The sequence below is a fragment of the Ceratotherium simum genome, chromosome 24 (assembly GCF_057802395.1).
Source record: "Ceratotherium simum simum isolate JZ-2026a chromosome 24, ASM5780239v1, whole genome shotgun sequence".
Lineage (NCBI taxonomy): Eukaryota > Metazoa > Chordata > Mammalia > Perissodactyla > Rhinocerotidae > Ceratotherium > Ceratotherium simum.
The window spans coordinates 16,829,557-16,846,202 of NC_141923.1; the positions used below are offsets into that span (position 1 = coordinate 16,829,557).

At 41.7% G+C, this 16,646-nt stretch overlaps 1 protein-coding gene across 1 annotated transcript in view; it reads left to right on the forward strand.

The window, feature by feature from the left end:
- The window catches only part of KCNK10 (potassium two pore domain channel subfamily K member 10), a 73,810-nt gene that overhangs the window by 14,937 nt on the left and 42,227 nt on the right, over window positions 1-16,646 (forward strand). The window contains exon 3 of the mRNA XM_014784472.2: window positions 6,249-6,366. Coding sequence (XP_014639958.2) covers window positions 6,249-6,366 — 118 coding nt within the window. The remainder of the gene's footprint in view (window positions 1-6,248; window positions 6,367-16,646) is intronic.

Genomic DNA, 16,646 nt, shown 5'->3' on the forward strand with positions numbered 1-16,646 from the left:
CTAAAGGTGCCTCTGTCTTTACCTTTAATGGTCCAGCCTGTTTTTTTTCGAGTGTTTATTTGTGGGAGACTCTGAGGTGGTGCGGCTGTTATGACCAGTCCACTCAGGCCAGCACAGGCTTGACTGTCCTATTGGCCATCTGCCTGGGTGGGAGGCAAAGACATGTGTACATCCGTCCCCCTTCCTTTCTCCCTCCACCTCTCATAGACACTTGAGGGGTCCCAGCCTGGTGGGAGCCATCATGCTGTCCCAGAGGCAGGGAGCTGGGCCAAGAGGGTCTGAGATGGGGAGAAAGAACGCAGAGGGTGGAGAGAAGCTGCTTTCCAGCATTTGGGACGATGATCTTCCTGTTCACAATGCTAGCAGCATCTGCTTGCTAGCTTTGCCCTCCCTCTTTTTGAAATATTATGATGTGGCTTTGCACTTGGACATAAAACTACCCCCCCTCCAGCCCCAGCATATTCAGTTCTGCTGCTCTAAAATATTTATATGTGAAATACTTCTGCAGCAGGAGAAATAAAAAGCAACTGTGGCAAACAAATTAATATCATGCTGCCATTTCTCACCTGAGACCCCTCGGCCACAGATGTGTGAGGAGGTAGAAAGAGGCTGCTACCCTGTTATTGGGGTTTTGAATCATTAGGGGCATTTCTGAGTTGTGATGAATGTGGTCTGCCAATTGCCTTTCTCTGTCTCGCAGAGTTTGTGGCTTTTCCTCTGTCCATTCAGGGCTGAAAGTGTGCTCACTTTTAATACATTTATGAAGACACTTTCCACACCGGTCCCCTCATCTGGCCTCAACCTCTGGCTAACCATCTGCTTCATAAATCCCTTTGCTGACCGTGCTCTCTGTCCCTTCAGGACTAGGACACAGAGCCACCTTTGTGCCCTCAGATGAGGTCCTTTCCTTTTGTCCCAGTGTTAAAAGCTATTAGTAAAGTGACCACGCAGACAGGGTTACACCTGCCCTGTGATCCCAACATGATAATGAACAGAGCCCCTTTTCACTCTGCAAGTGTCCTGGTTTGCACCATAAGTCAAACGGTCACCCAGCTATTGGTGTCTGTGCATATGGTACCGATTGGTTGTATTCCTCAGCCAGTCTCAGACGAGCTGAGTGATTATTGCTTCAACTTTGTCTCTTTTTGGTGTCACATAAGGAAACAGAAACAGATTATCTCACCGAGTACACAGATCATAGGAGAAAAGCCACAGACAGTTAGTGGTCCCCTGTGGGTCATCATTCACCGCAGGGTAGCACTAGCACTCATGATGGTATCTCGTACCGTCTGGAACAGTGATTTATGTAGCCCGGCATTGGCTTATGCGATTACAGCACTGGGGGAAAGTGGTTGGGAGCTTCTGAGGGATCTTGACCTCCCCCCTTCTCTCTTCCTTCACATCAACTTCAGACTCACCTCACTTTGTGTGTGAGAGGCTGCAGTTTCTCCATTATATCTTTCAGGTGATCCTAATGCCCGGGGAGCGGGAGGATGGAGAGAGAGAGAAACAGAGTCTTTTATTCATTTATTTTCCAGTTTTATTGAGATATAATTGACATATAACATTGTGTAAATTTAAGATGTACAACATATTGATTTGATACATTTATAGACTGCAATATGGTTACCACCAGCTAACACCTCCATCCTGTCACATAATTACCATTTCCTTTTTTGTGGTGAGAATATTTAAGATCTACTCTCATAGCAACTTTCGAGTATATAATGCAGTCTTACTAGCTACAATCATCATGCTGTATGTTAGATCCCCAGAACTTATCATCTTCTAACTGGGAGTTTGTACTCTTTGAACAACATCTCTCCGTTTCTCCCACCCCCAGCCACTGGTAACCACCCTTCTACTCTTTTAGATCTTGCCCTCTTAAGTCAGCTCTATATTATTAATATAATAAAATATATTAATCATTATATTTCTTTTTATTGGGTTACTTTCTTGTGTTTGTCTGATTTTATGAAGAAGTAAATTGCTTTCCTCTCACACCTCTGGGAAGATCATGTGCCTAAATTTATTACTTTACTTTTTTCATTCATTTGTTACTGATTTAAGCATTCACTCATGAACTGTTTATTGCATACTTGGGTGGGTGCTGGTAATTCCAACTTAGAGCCTAGAAAGGAAATTCAAGAAGGGGTGGAATTAAATTTTAAAGCAATGCCTTCTTATCTATAGTGCCCTTTCCTTGAAGCTTGAAGCTCTCACATCACTTCGAGTATAATTTATTTTTGGTCCTCGTAAGGCCTCTCTGAACTTGATAATGGTTGAACTTGTAAGTGAGCACATGCTGCTCCTTGAGTCTGAGATTGTGGCCTAAAATGATGCTGATGTTGGTTGAACCTCTACCCTATAACTGATCTTTTAAGCCAAACTGTACACGACTCATTTGCGTCCTTTCATGATCTATGTGCTCAGACATTTCTAATGGGCTGGCTTATCTTCATTTTTGTAGCCTGAATGCAGAGGAGAAAAAAAAACTTAAAAGCAAATGCATTTAATTTAAAAATATTTTACTTGAGTTCAAACAATTAAGATCATTAGAAAACACTTCAGAAAATTAATAAAGTTAGAACAATGAACTCAATCGGAAATATTCTCATTGAGTTAAAAATGATGCTGCTAATTCAAGTGATAAAGTTTGTTTACACTGGGTTTTCCCTCTATGTATATAACCTGAATTTGCCAATTCATTTTAATTCTGGTTGTTTGCCAGAGTCTTTCTGACTCATAAGATCCAGATAGAATCAAACCTCATTCCCAGGACTGGGGATTGTCCAAAGCATTACCAGGAGCTTGGTGACTTGTTGGAGGGCTTATTTTTCTCCTTCTCCCTCTGGTTCTAAATCACGCTTTGGCCCCACCGTGCCCATAACAACCTTTATATATTAATTTCCACAAAACCATTTCCCCAAGACATTTGCATGTGTAGCCCACTTTACTGAAGATTTGGGGGAGCAAGAGAGGAATTTACATCACAGGAATAAAGCAAGTTAAAACTGGATACTAGATGGACCTGCCCTTCGAAAGTCCCTGGTGTTTTTGAAACTGACCTTGAAGCTCCCATGTGTCAATCAACACTCCTTTCTCTCTTTTCCTTTCTTCTCTTCCTCCTTTTTCTGGGCTTTCTCTCTCTTTTCTCTGTTCCCTCTTTCTCAGGGTATAAAGTTAATCCTCCCCCATTTTTATTTGTTTTTTAATTTTATTTTTAACGCAGAGCAATTAAGCTCTCACCAGCTCCAACAGTCAAATAAAGTTTGGTGCCTCCATTTACATGATAAAGGAAGTTATCTAATTAGAAACGATCCCTTGTGTGGTCCCTTCTCCCTAAATTCTTGGATATGGCAGTCCTTCTCCCTCATTTCTGTCTGGAGGTGAGTATGGAGTTGGGGGAAGAGGAGGTCATATGCAGAGGAAAGGGCAAAACCATGGCTTTGGACCAGTTAAGGTTTGTATTCTGGCTTCTCCATTTCCTGGCTGTGTGACCTAGGGTAAGTTACTTAACTTTCCCGAGCCTGTTTCCTTATCTCTCATGTGAGGATAATATTACTTTCTTGCAAGTTGTAGAAAGGATAAAATTGAATAACACACAAGTTGTGGAAAAGATAAAATGGAATAACACTTCTAAGGTGCCTGGCTCGATGCAGGAGCTCAACAAATGTTAGTTTCCTTTCCTTTCAACTGATAAACAGTTTCCTTGAGGGTTACATATGTAAACATTAAATATTTATAAGTTGCATAATTCAAAAAGATTAAACTTGAAAAGGAGTCTTACTTCGGATTTTTTGATGAAATAAATAACCATCCCCGCTTGTCTTTGCTGCAAAGCTGAATTTTTATATGCAGCACTGGGTCTGCTTATGATGTTTATGGGCAATTCTCAGTGCAGTGAGTCTTTATTGAACGCAAATTCTCTTTGCAGCTTCGCAGAAGTTGTAAATATTAGGGATTGATGGCGTGATTTGAGGCCACCTAAGTGACTGTCCCTGAGGTATTATTTCCAGGTGGGCCCATCAGAACTGAATAGATAATGAGGATATAAACACTAGTTAAGACCTGTGGTTTGGTCTGGTGACACTGTCGGCGTAGTGAAAATGGATATTTTACCACCAGAAAGGACTCACCATCTGTCTTCCTTCTAAAGCGGAGCAGAGCATAGCTCCTGATGAATAAGTGATTGTTGTCAATTAGGCTGACATAACCATCGGCAAAGACAGCCTGTACACATCCCACGTAGCGGGATTTTAAATTCTGGAGTGCCAAGGTTTATGTTAGAAACAGTGCCCAGTGTTATGTTTCATGTTTTTAGAGGCAGGAAAGAATAAACTAAAGACTTAAACGAAAGAGATTTGTTTTTTCTATTGTCCAGTCAATGATTTAGGGGTCTACCCAATCCAGCCCGTAGCCTGATTTGTTCAACTCATGAGCTAAGAATTGTTTTTGCGTATTTAAAGGGTTGTAAAAAGAAAAGAAAAGAAAAATGTGCAACAGAAACCATATGTGGTTGACAAAGCCTAAAATATTTACTATCTGGCCCTTTGTGGAAAAAGGTTGCTGATCCCTGGTTTAGAGAAAGGATATAGCTCAGATTAATGAAGGCAAAATGTAATGATGATTGACTTGTTCAGTTGTAATCTTATTTGCGGCAACCAATCTTCCTGTTTTAACAAAGCTTAATGGGCATCATTTAGGATAAATATAATCACATTTCAATATTTAGTTGCGTCTTACTATCTCCGTGTGGGGTTATTCCAACCTTGTCCAGGGATCAGAGTCTCTATTTGTTGTTCCAGAAGTAGCTCATATGTCTGTCCCCTCCCTCTGAAGCCCCCACTTGTCACTTCCTCACCACACCTCACCTGTTTGAAAGCTCCTCCTACCGTCTCCCCTGGCCTGAAAGCAGGGGCCAGCTTAGGAAGGGCTGCTGAGGGATTTTCCACCTTTTTCTGTGCATACTGAGTGAGGCTAGGGAAGGATTTTCGGCAGGGGAGTGTGTAATCAAAAGCCAATTAAATATACTTGGTGCAGAAGTATGAGCTCTGGGAAAGGGGCATCTGTGGGGGCTGCAATGAATGGACTGAGCCTCCTGGAAGAAGGGAGCCTGGGTTAGACCCTGAAGGATAGGTACATTTGGAGGAGGGTATAAGCAAAGGTCCAGAAGTTTGAGAGACTATCTCACGGAGTGTCCTGCCAGGACCGGAGGCTTATAGTAGTGTGAGATGAGGTTGGACCATCAATGTGGCCAATTTATTGGGAATTTAAAAGTGTATGGAATTCCAAATCCAGTAGCCAATGAAGAGTCATTGTTGTTTATTTTAAAAAGGAGCAATATGTGTGTGTGAGTTTGTGGGGAGTGAAATGAGAATCATGAACTTGGCTATTGTTTGTTAAACGCTAACTCAGTGCTGGGCATTGAGCTAAGTGCATTGCATGGATCACCTCATTTAATCCTCACAACAATTCTATGGGGGAAGGTATTATATCCCCAGTTTGCAAATGAGGAAATTTGGGCTTGGAGAGATTAAAATAACTTGCCCAAGGTTCTGGAGTTAATAATGGGCAGAGCCATGATGGTCTGACCAGGAACCCAATCTCTTAACTCCTGCACTTCTGAAACAAGCTCAGTGTAAAACATTCTAACAAAACAGAAAAGAGAAAAGTGAAAAGCAACAGAAATCCTGCCTTCCAGCAATGACCACTTGGGTGACAATCCTTGTAGACATCTTTCTATGTACATGCACAACAAATATGTATACATTTTGAATAACCTGTGCCTGGATTGCGTAAATCCTGTGCCTGCAAATATTACATAAATGGCACTGTACTATATATCCTAGTTTTTTTTCCCACTTAAAACTAATTTTCTAATTTTATTAAGTAGGTGTATAGTATATCACTGTACCCTCATCCACATAACCTCTTCTATAGATCATGGCAGGTTCTTTTTTTTCTGCTGGGAAAGATTCGCTGTGAGCTAACATCTGTTGCCAACCTTCGTCTCTCTTTTTTTTTCCTCCCCAAAGCCTCAGTACATAGTTGTATATTCCAGTTCTTCTATGTGAGCTGCCACCACAGCATGGCCACTGACAGACGAGTGGTGTGGTTCTGCGCCTAGGAAATGAAACTGGGCGGGATCATGGCAGGTTCTTGAGAGGGAAATCATTTAAGAGCTTGTTTTTTTTTTTTTTTTAAACTTTTCAACTGAGTCTCACGCTTTCTCACTTTCTTTGCAGCATGCCCTGGATGCTGACAACGCAGGAGTAAGTCCAATAGGAAATTCTTCCAACAATAGCAGTCACTGGGACCTTGGAAGTGCCTTTTTCTTTGCTGGAACTGTCATCACCACCATAGGTATCCACTCGTTTGCTAATATCTTTTCCTCTGCAGGCCATCCTGAGTAATGGCACTTAGTCAACGTTTTGTCCTCATAGAATGCATGGCAGCTTGAGATTCAAAGGAGGCTTATGAAACACTGTCAAATTAATGCAGCAGTTGTAGTGGCTTTCAATGAAAAATAAAGCAGGATGAAGAATTTCATTTCTCAAAGTGAAAGACTAGGGAGCCTTTAGTTTGGGAGGACCTAAAGAAAGGGTTAGAGTGAAAAATCAAAGTATGAATTGGTCAGTTGAGCTCAAATTCCTTTCTAAAAATCGTATGTTGTATTAAAGTTATATATGAAAGAACCAAAATGTTCTACAAAGTTTATTATGAAAAACGTCAGTCTCTGCCCTTCTCCCTTTTTTCACTCCCCCAGGGGCGGCCACTTGCATCTCTTTTGCTTGCTTATTTTGATATTCATCTCCATGTCTTTAAATATCACACTTGTATAGCCACTTCGTGAATTTTCAGTTTTAGGGATTATTTCTTGACTTCTCCTTGTGGAAGATGAGGAATTAGTTCTCTTTCTTCCTCACTGCCCCCTTGTAGAAGGGCTCTCTTCCCATTCTCCTATCTTCCCAATATAGTTTAATTAGATCAAAAGTGAACATTTGCATTTTTTTGGCTAGGTAAACACTCTTCACAACTGATCATATGGTGATCTATGATTACTTCGTTCCTGCGCCAATTTTTGTCTTATTATATTTGTGTGTGTCTTTTTTTCTTGGGAGTTTTGTATTTTTGTCTTAGGGGTTAACTTTATGATTATAATTGTATATAATAACCTCAGTGCTCTGTTCTTTGAGCAGTATCTATTAGATCCCCCAGTATGGGTGATGTCATCTCTTCTCCCTCTCCTTATCCACCACACAATTTTAATTGACACGGTCCTTTCACTGTTTACTTTTAAATTATTAAACACGCTTATGTTTCTATTAGATGATTTGCTCACTTTAAATGATAACTCTTGGCTCTCAGCTATTATATATAATGCAGTCAGTGAACTTACTCAGCATCTCAATTTCTTTCCCTCTTCTGCTACCAATTATTCTTATTGTTCTATAACATCAGGATATAGGATTCACATTCTGTTCTGTTACCCTGATGCATTTGTTTTAGTCATGATTCTACAGTTAAATATTGTCAATGTTCATCTCTAGTCCTTTTTGCCTGTTTTTCCTCATCATCACATGCTTGGCTGAAACTCATCTTCAAGTCGTTGCCTTAAGAATGGCTCATGGGAGAAATATTCCAAGTCCTTGCATTTTTCAAAATGGTAGCCTTACACTTGAAGGGCGTTTTGGCTGGAAATGAAATCCTTGACTCAATTTTTCTTTTCGAAGGGTCTTGTAGGTGTTATTTCACTCTCTTCTGATGTTTATGCTGCTACGGAGAAATCTGATGCCAGAACAATTTTGTTTTCCCTTTTATAAGTGACTTGATCTTTTTGCTTGACTACTCAAATGATTATTTCTTTATTTTTCATCTGCTAACACTACCAGGTTTTGTTCCTTTTATTATAGGAAAGTTTTCTTGATTGTAATCTTCTCATTTTCTCTGCTATATGGTTTTTTTTTTGTTCTTCTGGAATTCCAATATACATATATCATCACTACTTTGGCTGTCTTCTATGTCTATCATTTTCCCTCTACTCCTTTTTAACTCTTAAAATTTGTTTTTCATTTTGGTGATTTTATCCTCTCTATTCCTTTTTTCGTATTTTTTCTCAGTGCCTGTTCTGCCATGTGCTCCTCCCAATTTCATTTTTATTTCTGTGATCATTAGCAGATTTGTTTTCCTATTTCTTTCCTGAATTCCATTAGCTCTCATTTCCTCTTCACTTGTGTCTCACCATTTCTTTCCTGACTTCTTGCATTTCTGCTTTATGGTTTCTCTCTGAAGATTCTTAGAGGTAATTACTTCATAGTTGGTCACAATTTTTGTCTGGTTGGGGCAACGTTTTTCTGCCGAGTGTCTTTCATCCATTGGTAACTTTTGCTGTTCTTTTCACATTTTTTTAATGGAAGCTTTATATTTATGCTGTGTGAATTTCTTTTTTAAATACATGATGTCAAACTAACTGGATATTCCTGTACCAGCTGTCTGCTGAATGTTTCCACGGGGCTGGGGAGAGGATAGCAGAGCCAGGTAGGGTAACCTTCTGGGTAGCACATCCCAAGACTCTCCTCTTTCCTGCTGCCAAGGAAACAGAGTTCTCGTCGGTGTTATTCTTTGTATAGTGCTTCCTCGTCTGTTTTTCTGGACCAAATCAAGTTCATGGGGGCTTCTGTTGCTATCCTTCTTCACCCTATATCCACACTTGGTGCAAACAAGGATATCTCTTTTGAAGTTCAAGGTGAGACCCTCACCTTCATAATTGGATTTTTGCTGGCGCTTTCTCAGATTTGCCACTGATGGGCCCTTTCATCATTCTCTGTTCTTCTTCTCTTTATTTTTTCCCATATGGCTTCTGTCCAATCTCAGCTTCTTTTGGTAATCTTTACACATATGGTGGAATCTCTGTATTAGATCTCTCTCCCAGTTCTGCTGAAAATGAGTTTGAGAGTTATCTGCCCCCACACAATAGTGAAGTCACACTGCAATAAAAATTCTCATTCAGGAGAGATGCAGAGCAGTCACCAGTCCGTAGCAATGATGGATAGGCATTGGGAGGCCCCTCTCAGTAGGAGGATTCTTTCATTAACACCTGTTTATACTCTCTGGGAGGAACTCCCTTATCTGTTGCTCTCTGAGGCCCAGCTGTACCTTCTGGGAAGTTCTTTCCTCTCCCTTATCCTTCCTGACCACAACATCTTCCTGTTGGAGAGTATGCCTTCCTTGGGGGATGCCCATCTTTGATAGTCAGCTTCCTATTGGTGCAAGTTCCTAGAGGCTAAGGGTTGCTTTAGAGGCAAAGTTTTTGTTTTTGTCTTTAGACCTAGGCTTTGGGACCTGTGTTGTTTCTACATTGGTGCAATCAAAGGAGTTATGTGCAACAAGAAAACTGGGGATGAAAGAGGATTGTCATTCCTTTTTAGAAAGCCTCTTAATCTAATTATGTGACATACTATGTTTATACTTGCAAATCTGCAAATACATTAAGATCAGCTATTACAAATATTAGAGTTGTGCATTACACTAGTGGATCTGGGGTCTAGAAGCATTTTCAGACACTCCAGACCAGATTAGGTCATAATAGTCCACAGTGTCACAGCACCCAGCAAAGGAAGCAGGGTGGCCTGGCACCATTTGGTATGAGGACAAAAAGTGCAATAAACCTCAATAGCACCTGAGGGCATCGCTCTAGGAGATCAGAGAATACCAGTGTCAGGTTAAATTGTGTTCAACTGTCTGGTTATTGAGATGGGGAAATGTGTCACGCATTTTAGGAGGATTTATAGTAAAATAATTAAAGTTGAGAAAGTCTGGGCCATTTCAAGAGGTACATTTTGGAAAATGCACTCTAGTACCTAGCATTGGATCTATGAGACATTAATGTGTATTCAAGAAGATAGAAAAAGGAAAATCATAATTTTCTTGTTTTATGAAATGGCTAAATCCATGGCTTATATGATGCATTGAAAAACACTATACCTAGATTGGAATGTGCACTGATGGTATTTATTGTGTCAACTCGTTAGGATCCCAGGAGCTTGGTTTATTGAACAACTTTGTTCATTGACCCCCATGACCTATATGACTGAGGAATGGGGGTTCCATCTGCTTGATGAGGAACATTTGATATGTAACATTTTCTGCCCTTTTTTATGTGCTTACACTGGAATCTTTTAGTCTGTGCAAATGGCTCTTAGTCCTTGGTTTCTGCTGCCTGGCATCCATTCACTTGTTCACCCTTGTCCTGATAACCATTTCCCCAATGATCCCCTTCCCCACGCTTGGCTCCCAGGCCTCAGGGGAAGAATCACCTTGGCTAGACTAAGAAATCCAGTGCCTTGCATATGCATGACCACAGTCTTTAGTTCAGAGATGGACATGAGATCTGGATTGGGCCAATAAGAACCTCAATTTCTTTGCTTTTGCTTGATATTTAGAGGAAGTGACTTACCCTCTTTCTTCCTGGAGGTAAATCTGGAAAGAGATAGGCTCAGAACTTTGCCAATCATTTTCTTCCCTTAATGGGTTGCTCTGCCTCGAATTTAGCTAACACTAAAGAAGCAGAGTAAGAAAAGGGGAATGATAAATGGGGTCCTAGTCACATCCTTTGAGCTTTGGATGGAGCTACTCATGAAGTGTTAAGAAATAAATGTTAAATTTCCTTCTGTTTACTGGGGTCAGTGCATTTCCTTTTTTGCTTAAGCCAGTCTGCCTTGGATTTTCTATCACCTAAGACTGAAAAAATCCTAACTAACACTCACTTATGGGTCAGAGATCATAGAGGGCCAGTAAGTATCCTCTGACCTCTGTGACTGGTTCCTGAACCTGCTGTCCCCTGCAGTTGCCATCTTGCACCTCCTTTGGGCCACTTGCTCTAGATTTAAAGTCCTACTGGATGAGCCTCTGGGTTCACGTGCTCATGTCCTGACTCTTTGGGAGGGTGCTGCCTCTATAAGTGAGGCAGGACCCTGTGTCATACCTAGGCACAGGATGGGGATCTTTCCCAAAAGTCCGAAGGAAAGTGGATGCTGAATAGAAAACCACTGCAAAACAAGCATAAAACAAAAACAAACAAAAATAAAGCCCAACCCCAATCACATGTCCACTTCAGTATCATGGCTCAGTGTTAGTGCTAGAGATTGTGTCCTTGTTCTATTCAATGGAAAAACTGCTATTTTCTCTCTCACTCTCTCTTTCTCTTAATTGGAAAAGAATGTATTATAAGTCGAATACCATTTAGCTGGATAAAATTTAACTCCAAGTGGAGGGTCAGTATAAAGTCATATAATTAGAGAATTCTAAAGAAAACCTTAGTACAACGTTAGTAAGAATAATGGTGTGAAGAAGTAATGTTTTTTTCCAATTATTTAGTGGTAAATTCATTCATCATATGTGATAGTAAGGCTTAGAAGAAAACTCAGAGCTCACTAATTCTTCCAGTTCTTTCTGAGAAATTGTCCATTATTTGAGAGTCAGGCAGTGGAGCAGCTGGAGCCGAGGAGCTGCCTTTTCATTATTTGTGATATACACAAACATTAGCCTGCTCGCTTGAGTTCACATAATTTGCAACATAATATTGTAAACATTTCTCCATATTACTAAGGTTCTTTGAAAAACATAATCGTTGATGGGTTCCGTTGGATCTACTCTCCACACTGTAACTGCATGTTGTTGGAGGCTTAAGTGGTTTCTACTTTTGTGATCACGTAGCATCATGATGAAAATCTTTTTGCCTGAAGTGTAGTCTTCATCTCTGGTTGTTTCCTTGGAGAGATCCCCAAAGACTTGCTGTGTCAAAGGGCATGGACCTTTTAAAGGCTTGCCAAATTGCTTTCCAGAAAGACTCTCATGAGCTGCATGACGTTATGTACTTTTCAGACACCAAAAAATGTGTTCATTATTTAGAATGTGTACAGAGAGATCTTAGGAATAAGAGAGTCTTTTCTGAAATGCAGTGATATCACTCAGGATCAGAGGATCCTTTCATCTGAAGATATCAAGGCACTTCTATTTTAGAAAGCTTCTCTTGTGCTCAGATAGACAGAAAGATTTACAAGTGTATAGCGAAAGGGAATACATTCAGGCACTTCTCCAAACCAGGAGCCATGCCACAAGGAAGACTAGACGCTGCTCAGTCTTTGTTGAGGGTACCCTGCACCCTGTCACCTTTCTCAGTAACTAATGCTGATGTGAGAAAGTCCCACTGACCTTGATTGTTGACTCTGCTTGGGACCCCGCAACTAGCTTTCCTAAGCTGGAAGAATGACACTCCTTTGTGAAGACACTCTTCCACGAAGCGTCACTTGCAGAAGGGCAGCAAATGACGGCATTCTTACCAATAGCTGTGGAATGCAATTAGATTTTAGTCTTTAAGCATTTTTGAATTGAGTCACTTGACTCTACCCCCATCGGTGAGAGCCCCTGGTCTGGTCCCACGTGGTAGCCAGTAACTGTATTACTTGCCGGGTGGCCTCAGTTAAGAGTTGGACCTGCCAAGGGACCTGGGCAGCTATTTCTACTTAACCAACACTTGAATTGAATGCTTAACCCATGGTTTTGGAAATAGCAATCATTTGGCTAACATTTACTGTGCTCCGCACACGTTATCTCTTAGTCTTACATTGATCGCTTGAGGTAAGAGGCTGTTATTAGCCTCATCTTACAGATGAGAAGACTGAGGGCCAGAAACGTTAAGTAACTTGCTCAATTTCTCACAGTTAGCAAGCAATAGAGCCTAGCCTCATTCACCAGGACCAGCTATATAATGTGTGGGGCCCAGTGCAAAATGAAATGTGGTCTCTTGCTAAAAAATGATGAAGAACATCAAAATGGCAACAGCAGAGCAATAAACCAAGTGTGGGGCCCCTCTAAGTGTGGGGCCCTGTGTGACCGCGTAGGTTGCACACCCATAAAGCTAGCCCTGCATGTATAGACACTCTGGTTCTAGAATGTACACTCTTAACCAAATACCAGAGCTGAACAGCACATGGCTTGGCAAAGATTTGACTTTGGCATGTAAATAGCCAATGGGAGTGTTACGTGTGTGCTACTCAGGCATAAACCCTCTTTCAACACCAGCTTTGTCTTCATAAAGGGCGTGGGACTGTTTTCAAGATAGGGGTGAACAGAACTAAGCCCTCCCTTGGTCCTTCTCACTCATAACAGACTGTCCTTGCTGGGCTGGTCATCTCCTGCCAAAAGTCACCAGAAAGCAGTTGGTGGGGTAGCTCCTTGGATGTCTTTTACTTTACTTAAGTCCAGTTCCAATGTTCTGGGCTGCTTCTACCTGACTGATAGCCTCTTTAGCAGCTGTGTCACCCCTTCTCATTTTCCAGCTTTTGCTGCCCCTAGCTGGACCAAGAGATACCCACGTCCTAAAGCCAGCCATGGACCCACCTAAGTCATTGAGCCAGTCCAGCCTGAGGTACAGATATTTTGTCCCTTGTCCTGGCACTGTGGGAGAACAGGAGAATTTCTAAAGGGAAAATTGGAACCAACCATCTGTTTTCTCTTGGGGCTTAGTTTTTCTGGAGACATATTGCTCAGAAGCTATTCCTTCCCACAGAAAACCCAGGGCAAGATGATAATTGCTAATACTGACTGAATGCTTCCTTTGTTTCATGCTTCACATGTGTTTAATCTTCACATTTCATCTCTAGTAGCTATAAGGTAGGTGCGATTAATAGCCCCACCTTTCAGACGAGGAAAGTGAGGACGAAAGGTTAGGTAAATTGCTCAAGATCTGAGAATTAGTAAGTGGAAGAGTCAGAACAGAAATCACTGTGGTCTTTGGTTCTAGAGCTTACATACAGCTGTTACACCTTACTTCATTCTACCAAGGATTCTGGAAGGATGGGCAGGATAGTCTAACAGGCCCAGTACAACTAGAGCCAAAAATCCAGGTATGTGGCCTTCCCATTGCCTCAGAGCAAAGCTCCAAAATGTAAGTTTTTGGATTTTTCCAGAATGACAGAGTTGAGGGTCAATCTGGGACAGTCTTTCCATATAGTTTATCAAAGGCAGGGGACACAAACACACACACACAGACACACACACACACATACTCCCATGCGCAAAACACAGCACTACTCAAGAATGGCGATGACTTTATGTCCAATATCAAGTGATGGCCTTAAATGTATTTAAAGACTTATTTGACTATTGCTTCACTAATGCCCTTACCTAAGAACTTGGCTTTCATTTTATTTTAGTGTTCTAGTCTGTGAACACTGAACAAAGAAGGAACCAGGTGTAAAACTACTGCTGCTGCTCCCATACTCCTTTGCATTGGTCTAGTACTTTACAGTTCACTGTTTTTTTTCCACATTGTCTGTGAACCTCTCCAACACTAGGATTTGGAAAGGTGAAGTGAGTCTAAGACAGCCAGGTAGAGTGAGATGGCACGGGATCCAGAACCTCCATCTTCTCACTTCTCTCTCATGCTCCTTGGATGACGAGGGAATGTTCCCTGAGCTCAGTACCTTGCCCAGGTGGTGGGGTAGATCCTCTCTGAAAGCTGGAGGGAGGGTGTGCAGCACTTGTCAGGGTGAATAAGATGCTGATTCAGCAGGTTCAAAGCCTCAATTTGTTTGCCTGTGTCTGCAATATGTTTCCTTCTGAGATATTCAGACTAAAAGAAAACCTATGTTCCCTGACAGTGACCAGGCAATTATGAGACAGTCAACTAAGAGTCATAAATGTTTCCACCAGTTACTAGAATGTTTCCAAGAGTCACCCTAAGCCTGCATAATGTGAAGCTTAGGTATAGACACATGTATTCCCTTTTCAATAGGGCTATGTTAATGTCAATGGGATTATTCTAGAGAGGAAGGCTTAGAAAAATGGTTTTATCCAAGTTCCTGAAAGTACCTGAAAAAAGTTCCAAAAGCTTTATTTGCGTAACTAAATTGAAATGGTGGTGAGTAAAAGAAAGGCTAGATTAGGAAGGCATGCCTGAACACTCACTTAAGACATGGGAACTGTAATTTAGATAATTTGTGATAAGAGGTTTGAATGATTCTGACTAGAAAATTGAAAGGAAAAGAGCCAGGTGACTCATCACCCAAAGGCAGAAAGCAACAGTGAGTCTCCAGGCCCATAGGAGGAAGAATGGTGGACCAACCATCAACGTGATTCTTTATTGTGTTGTTTCCCAATATGCCAGGAACCATGAACCCAATAACTCACCCATTGCATGGATTTAGAAACAGCCCCCACCAGAGTTACACTAATGTGGGAGAATGGTTAGGTGACTATCTAGACACTAGTTAGCACAACACTGCAATTTTCATTGGCATGAAAATGAATATCAAGTAATTTACACTCTTATCTCTATATAAATTGTGTTGATGCCAGAAGACTTTTTCTTCCAGCTCTACTTTCTTTAGTCCCGTGCATGTAGTGTAAGCCCAGTACTCTGGGCTTAACTATATGTGAGTAACCATACATGAGTTACTTATGTAATTGCAGAACTCTTAAGAATGCAGATGTTGGTGTTTTCAAAGCACTATTTGAAATACAACCAGCCCTGGTGGTTTAGTGGTTAAGATTTGGCTCTCTCACCACCATGGCCAGGGTTCATTTCCCGGTCCAGGAACCACACCACCCATCTGTCAGTTGTCATACTGTGGCAGGTGTGTGCTGCTGTGATGCTGAAAGCTATGCCACCAGTACTTCAAATACTAGCAGGGGCATGCATGGTGGACAGGTTTCAGCGGAGCTTCCAGACTGAGACAGACTAGGAAGAAGGACCTGGCCACCTACTTCTGAAAAACTGGCCATGAAAATGCTTTGAAGAGCAGAGGAGCATTGTCTGATATAGCACTGTGAGATGAAAAGATGGCTCAAGAAGACCGGGCAGGGTTGCGTTCTGCTGTACACAGGGACTAGGAGTTGGAATTGACTCTAAGGCACTAACAATAAACATTTCAAATACATATTAATAGACCAGACTATAAAAGGATTCTTTTGTAATTCAAACATCCACTCCACCAACAAACATTTATGTAGCACCTGATAACCCTCAATGCAAGAAGTGGGTGGGAGGAGAGGCAGGACTCGTAGATGATGTGGAGTTTTCCCAGTAAAGATAAAAAGAGAGCCAGGCAGAGCGAAACACCGCTGTCAATGGGGGAGAGAGGCACAAAGTCTTCCCTCGCCTACTCTTTACTGTTTTCAGGCTTCCCAGGGTAGGGCTGTATGATCCATGGGTCCTTTCTGAATTTGTACTAGCCCACACATCCTCCTTAAGGTGGAGCACCCATCACCTTATGAAGGCAGATGTTGAAGACAGCCACTGTCAGGAGGAGCGATGCCCAAGGGATGAGACTGTAAGGGAGAAGCTATTTTCAAATCTAAAAAAGGCATTGGTGGGGCCGGCCCGTGGCTTAGCGGTTAAGTGCGCGCGCTCCGCTACTGGCGGCCCGGGTTCGGTCCCGGGAGCGCACCAACGCACCGCTTCTCCGGCCATGCTGAGGCCACCCGCGTCCCACATACAGCAACCAGAAGGATGTGCAACTATGACATACAACTATCTACTGGGGCTTTGGGGGGGAAAAAAAGGAGGAGGATTGGCAATAGATGTTAGCTCAGAGCCGGTCTTCCTCAGCAAAAAGAGGAGGATTAGCATGGATGTTAGC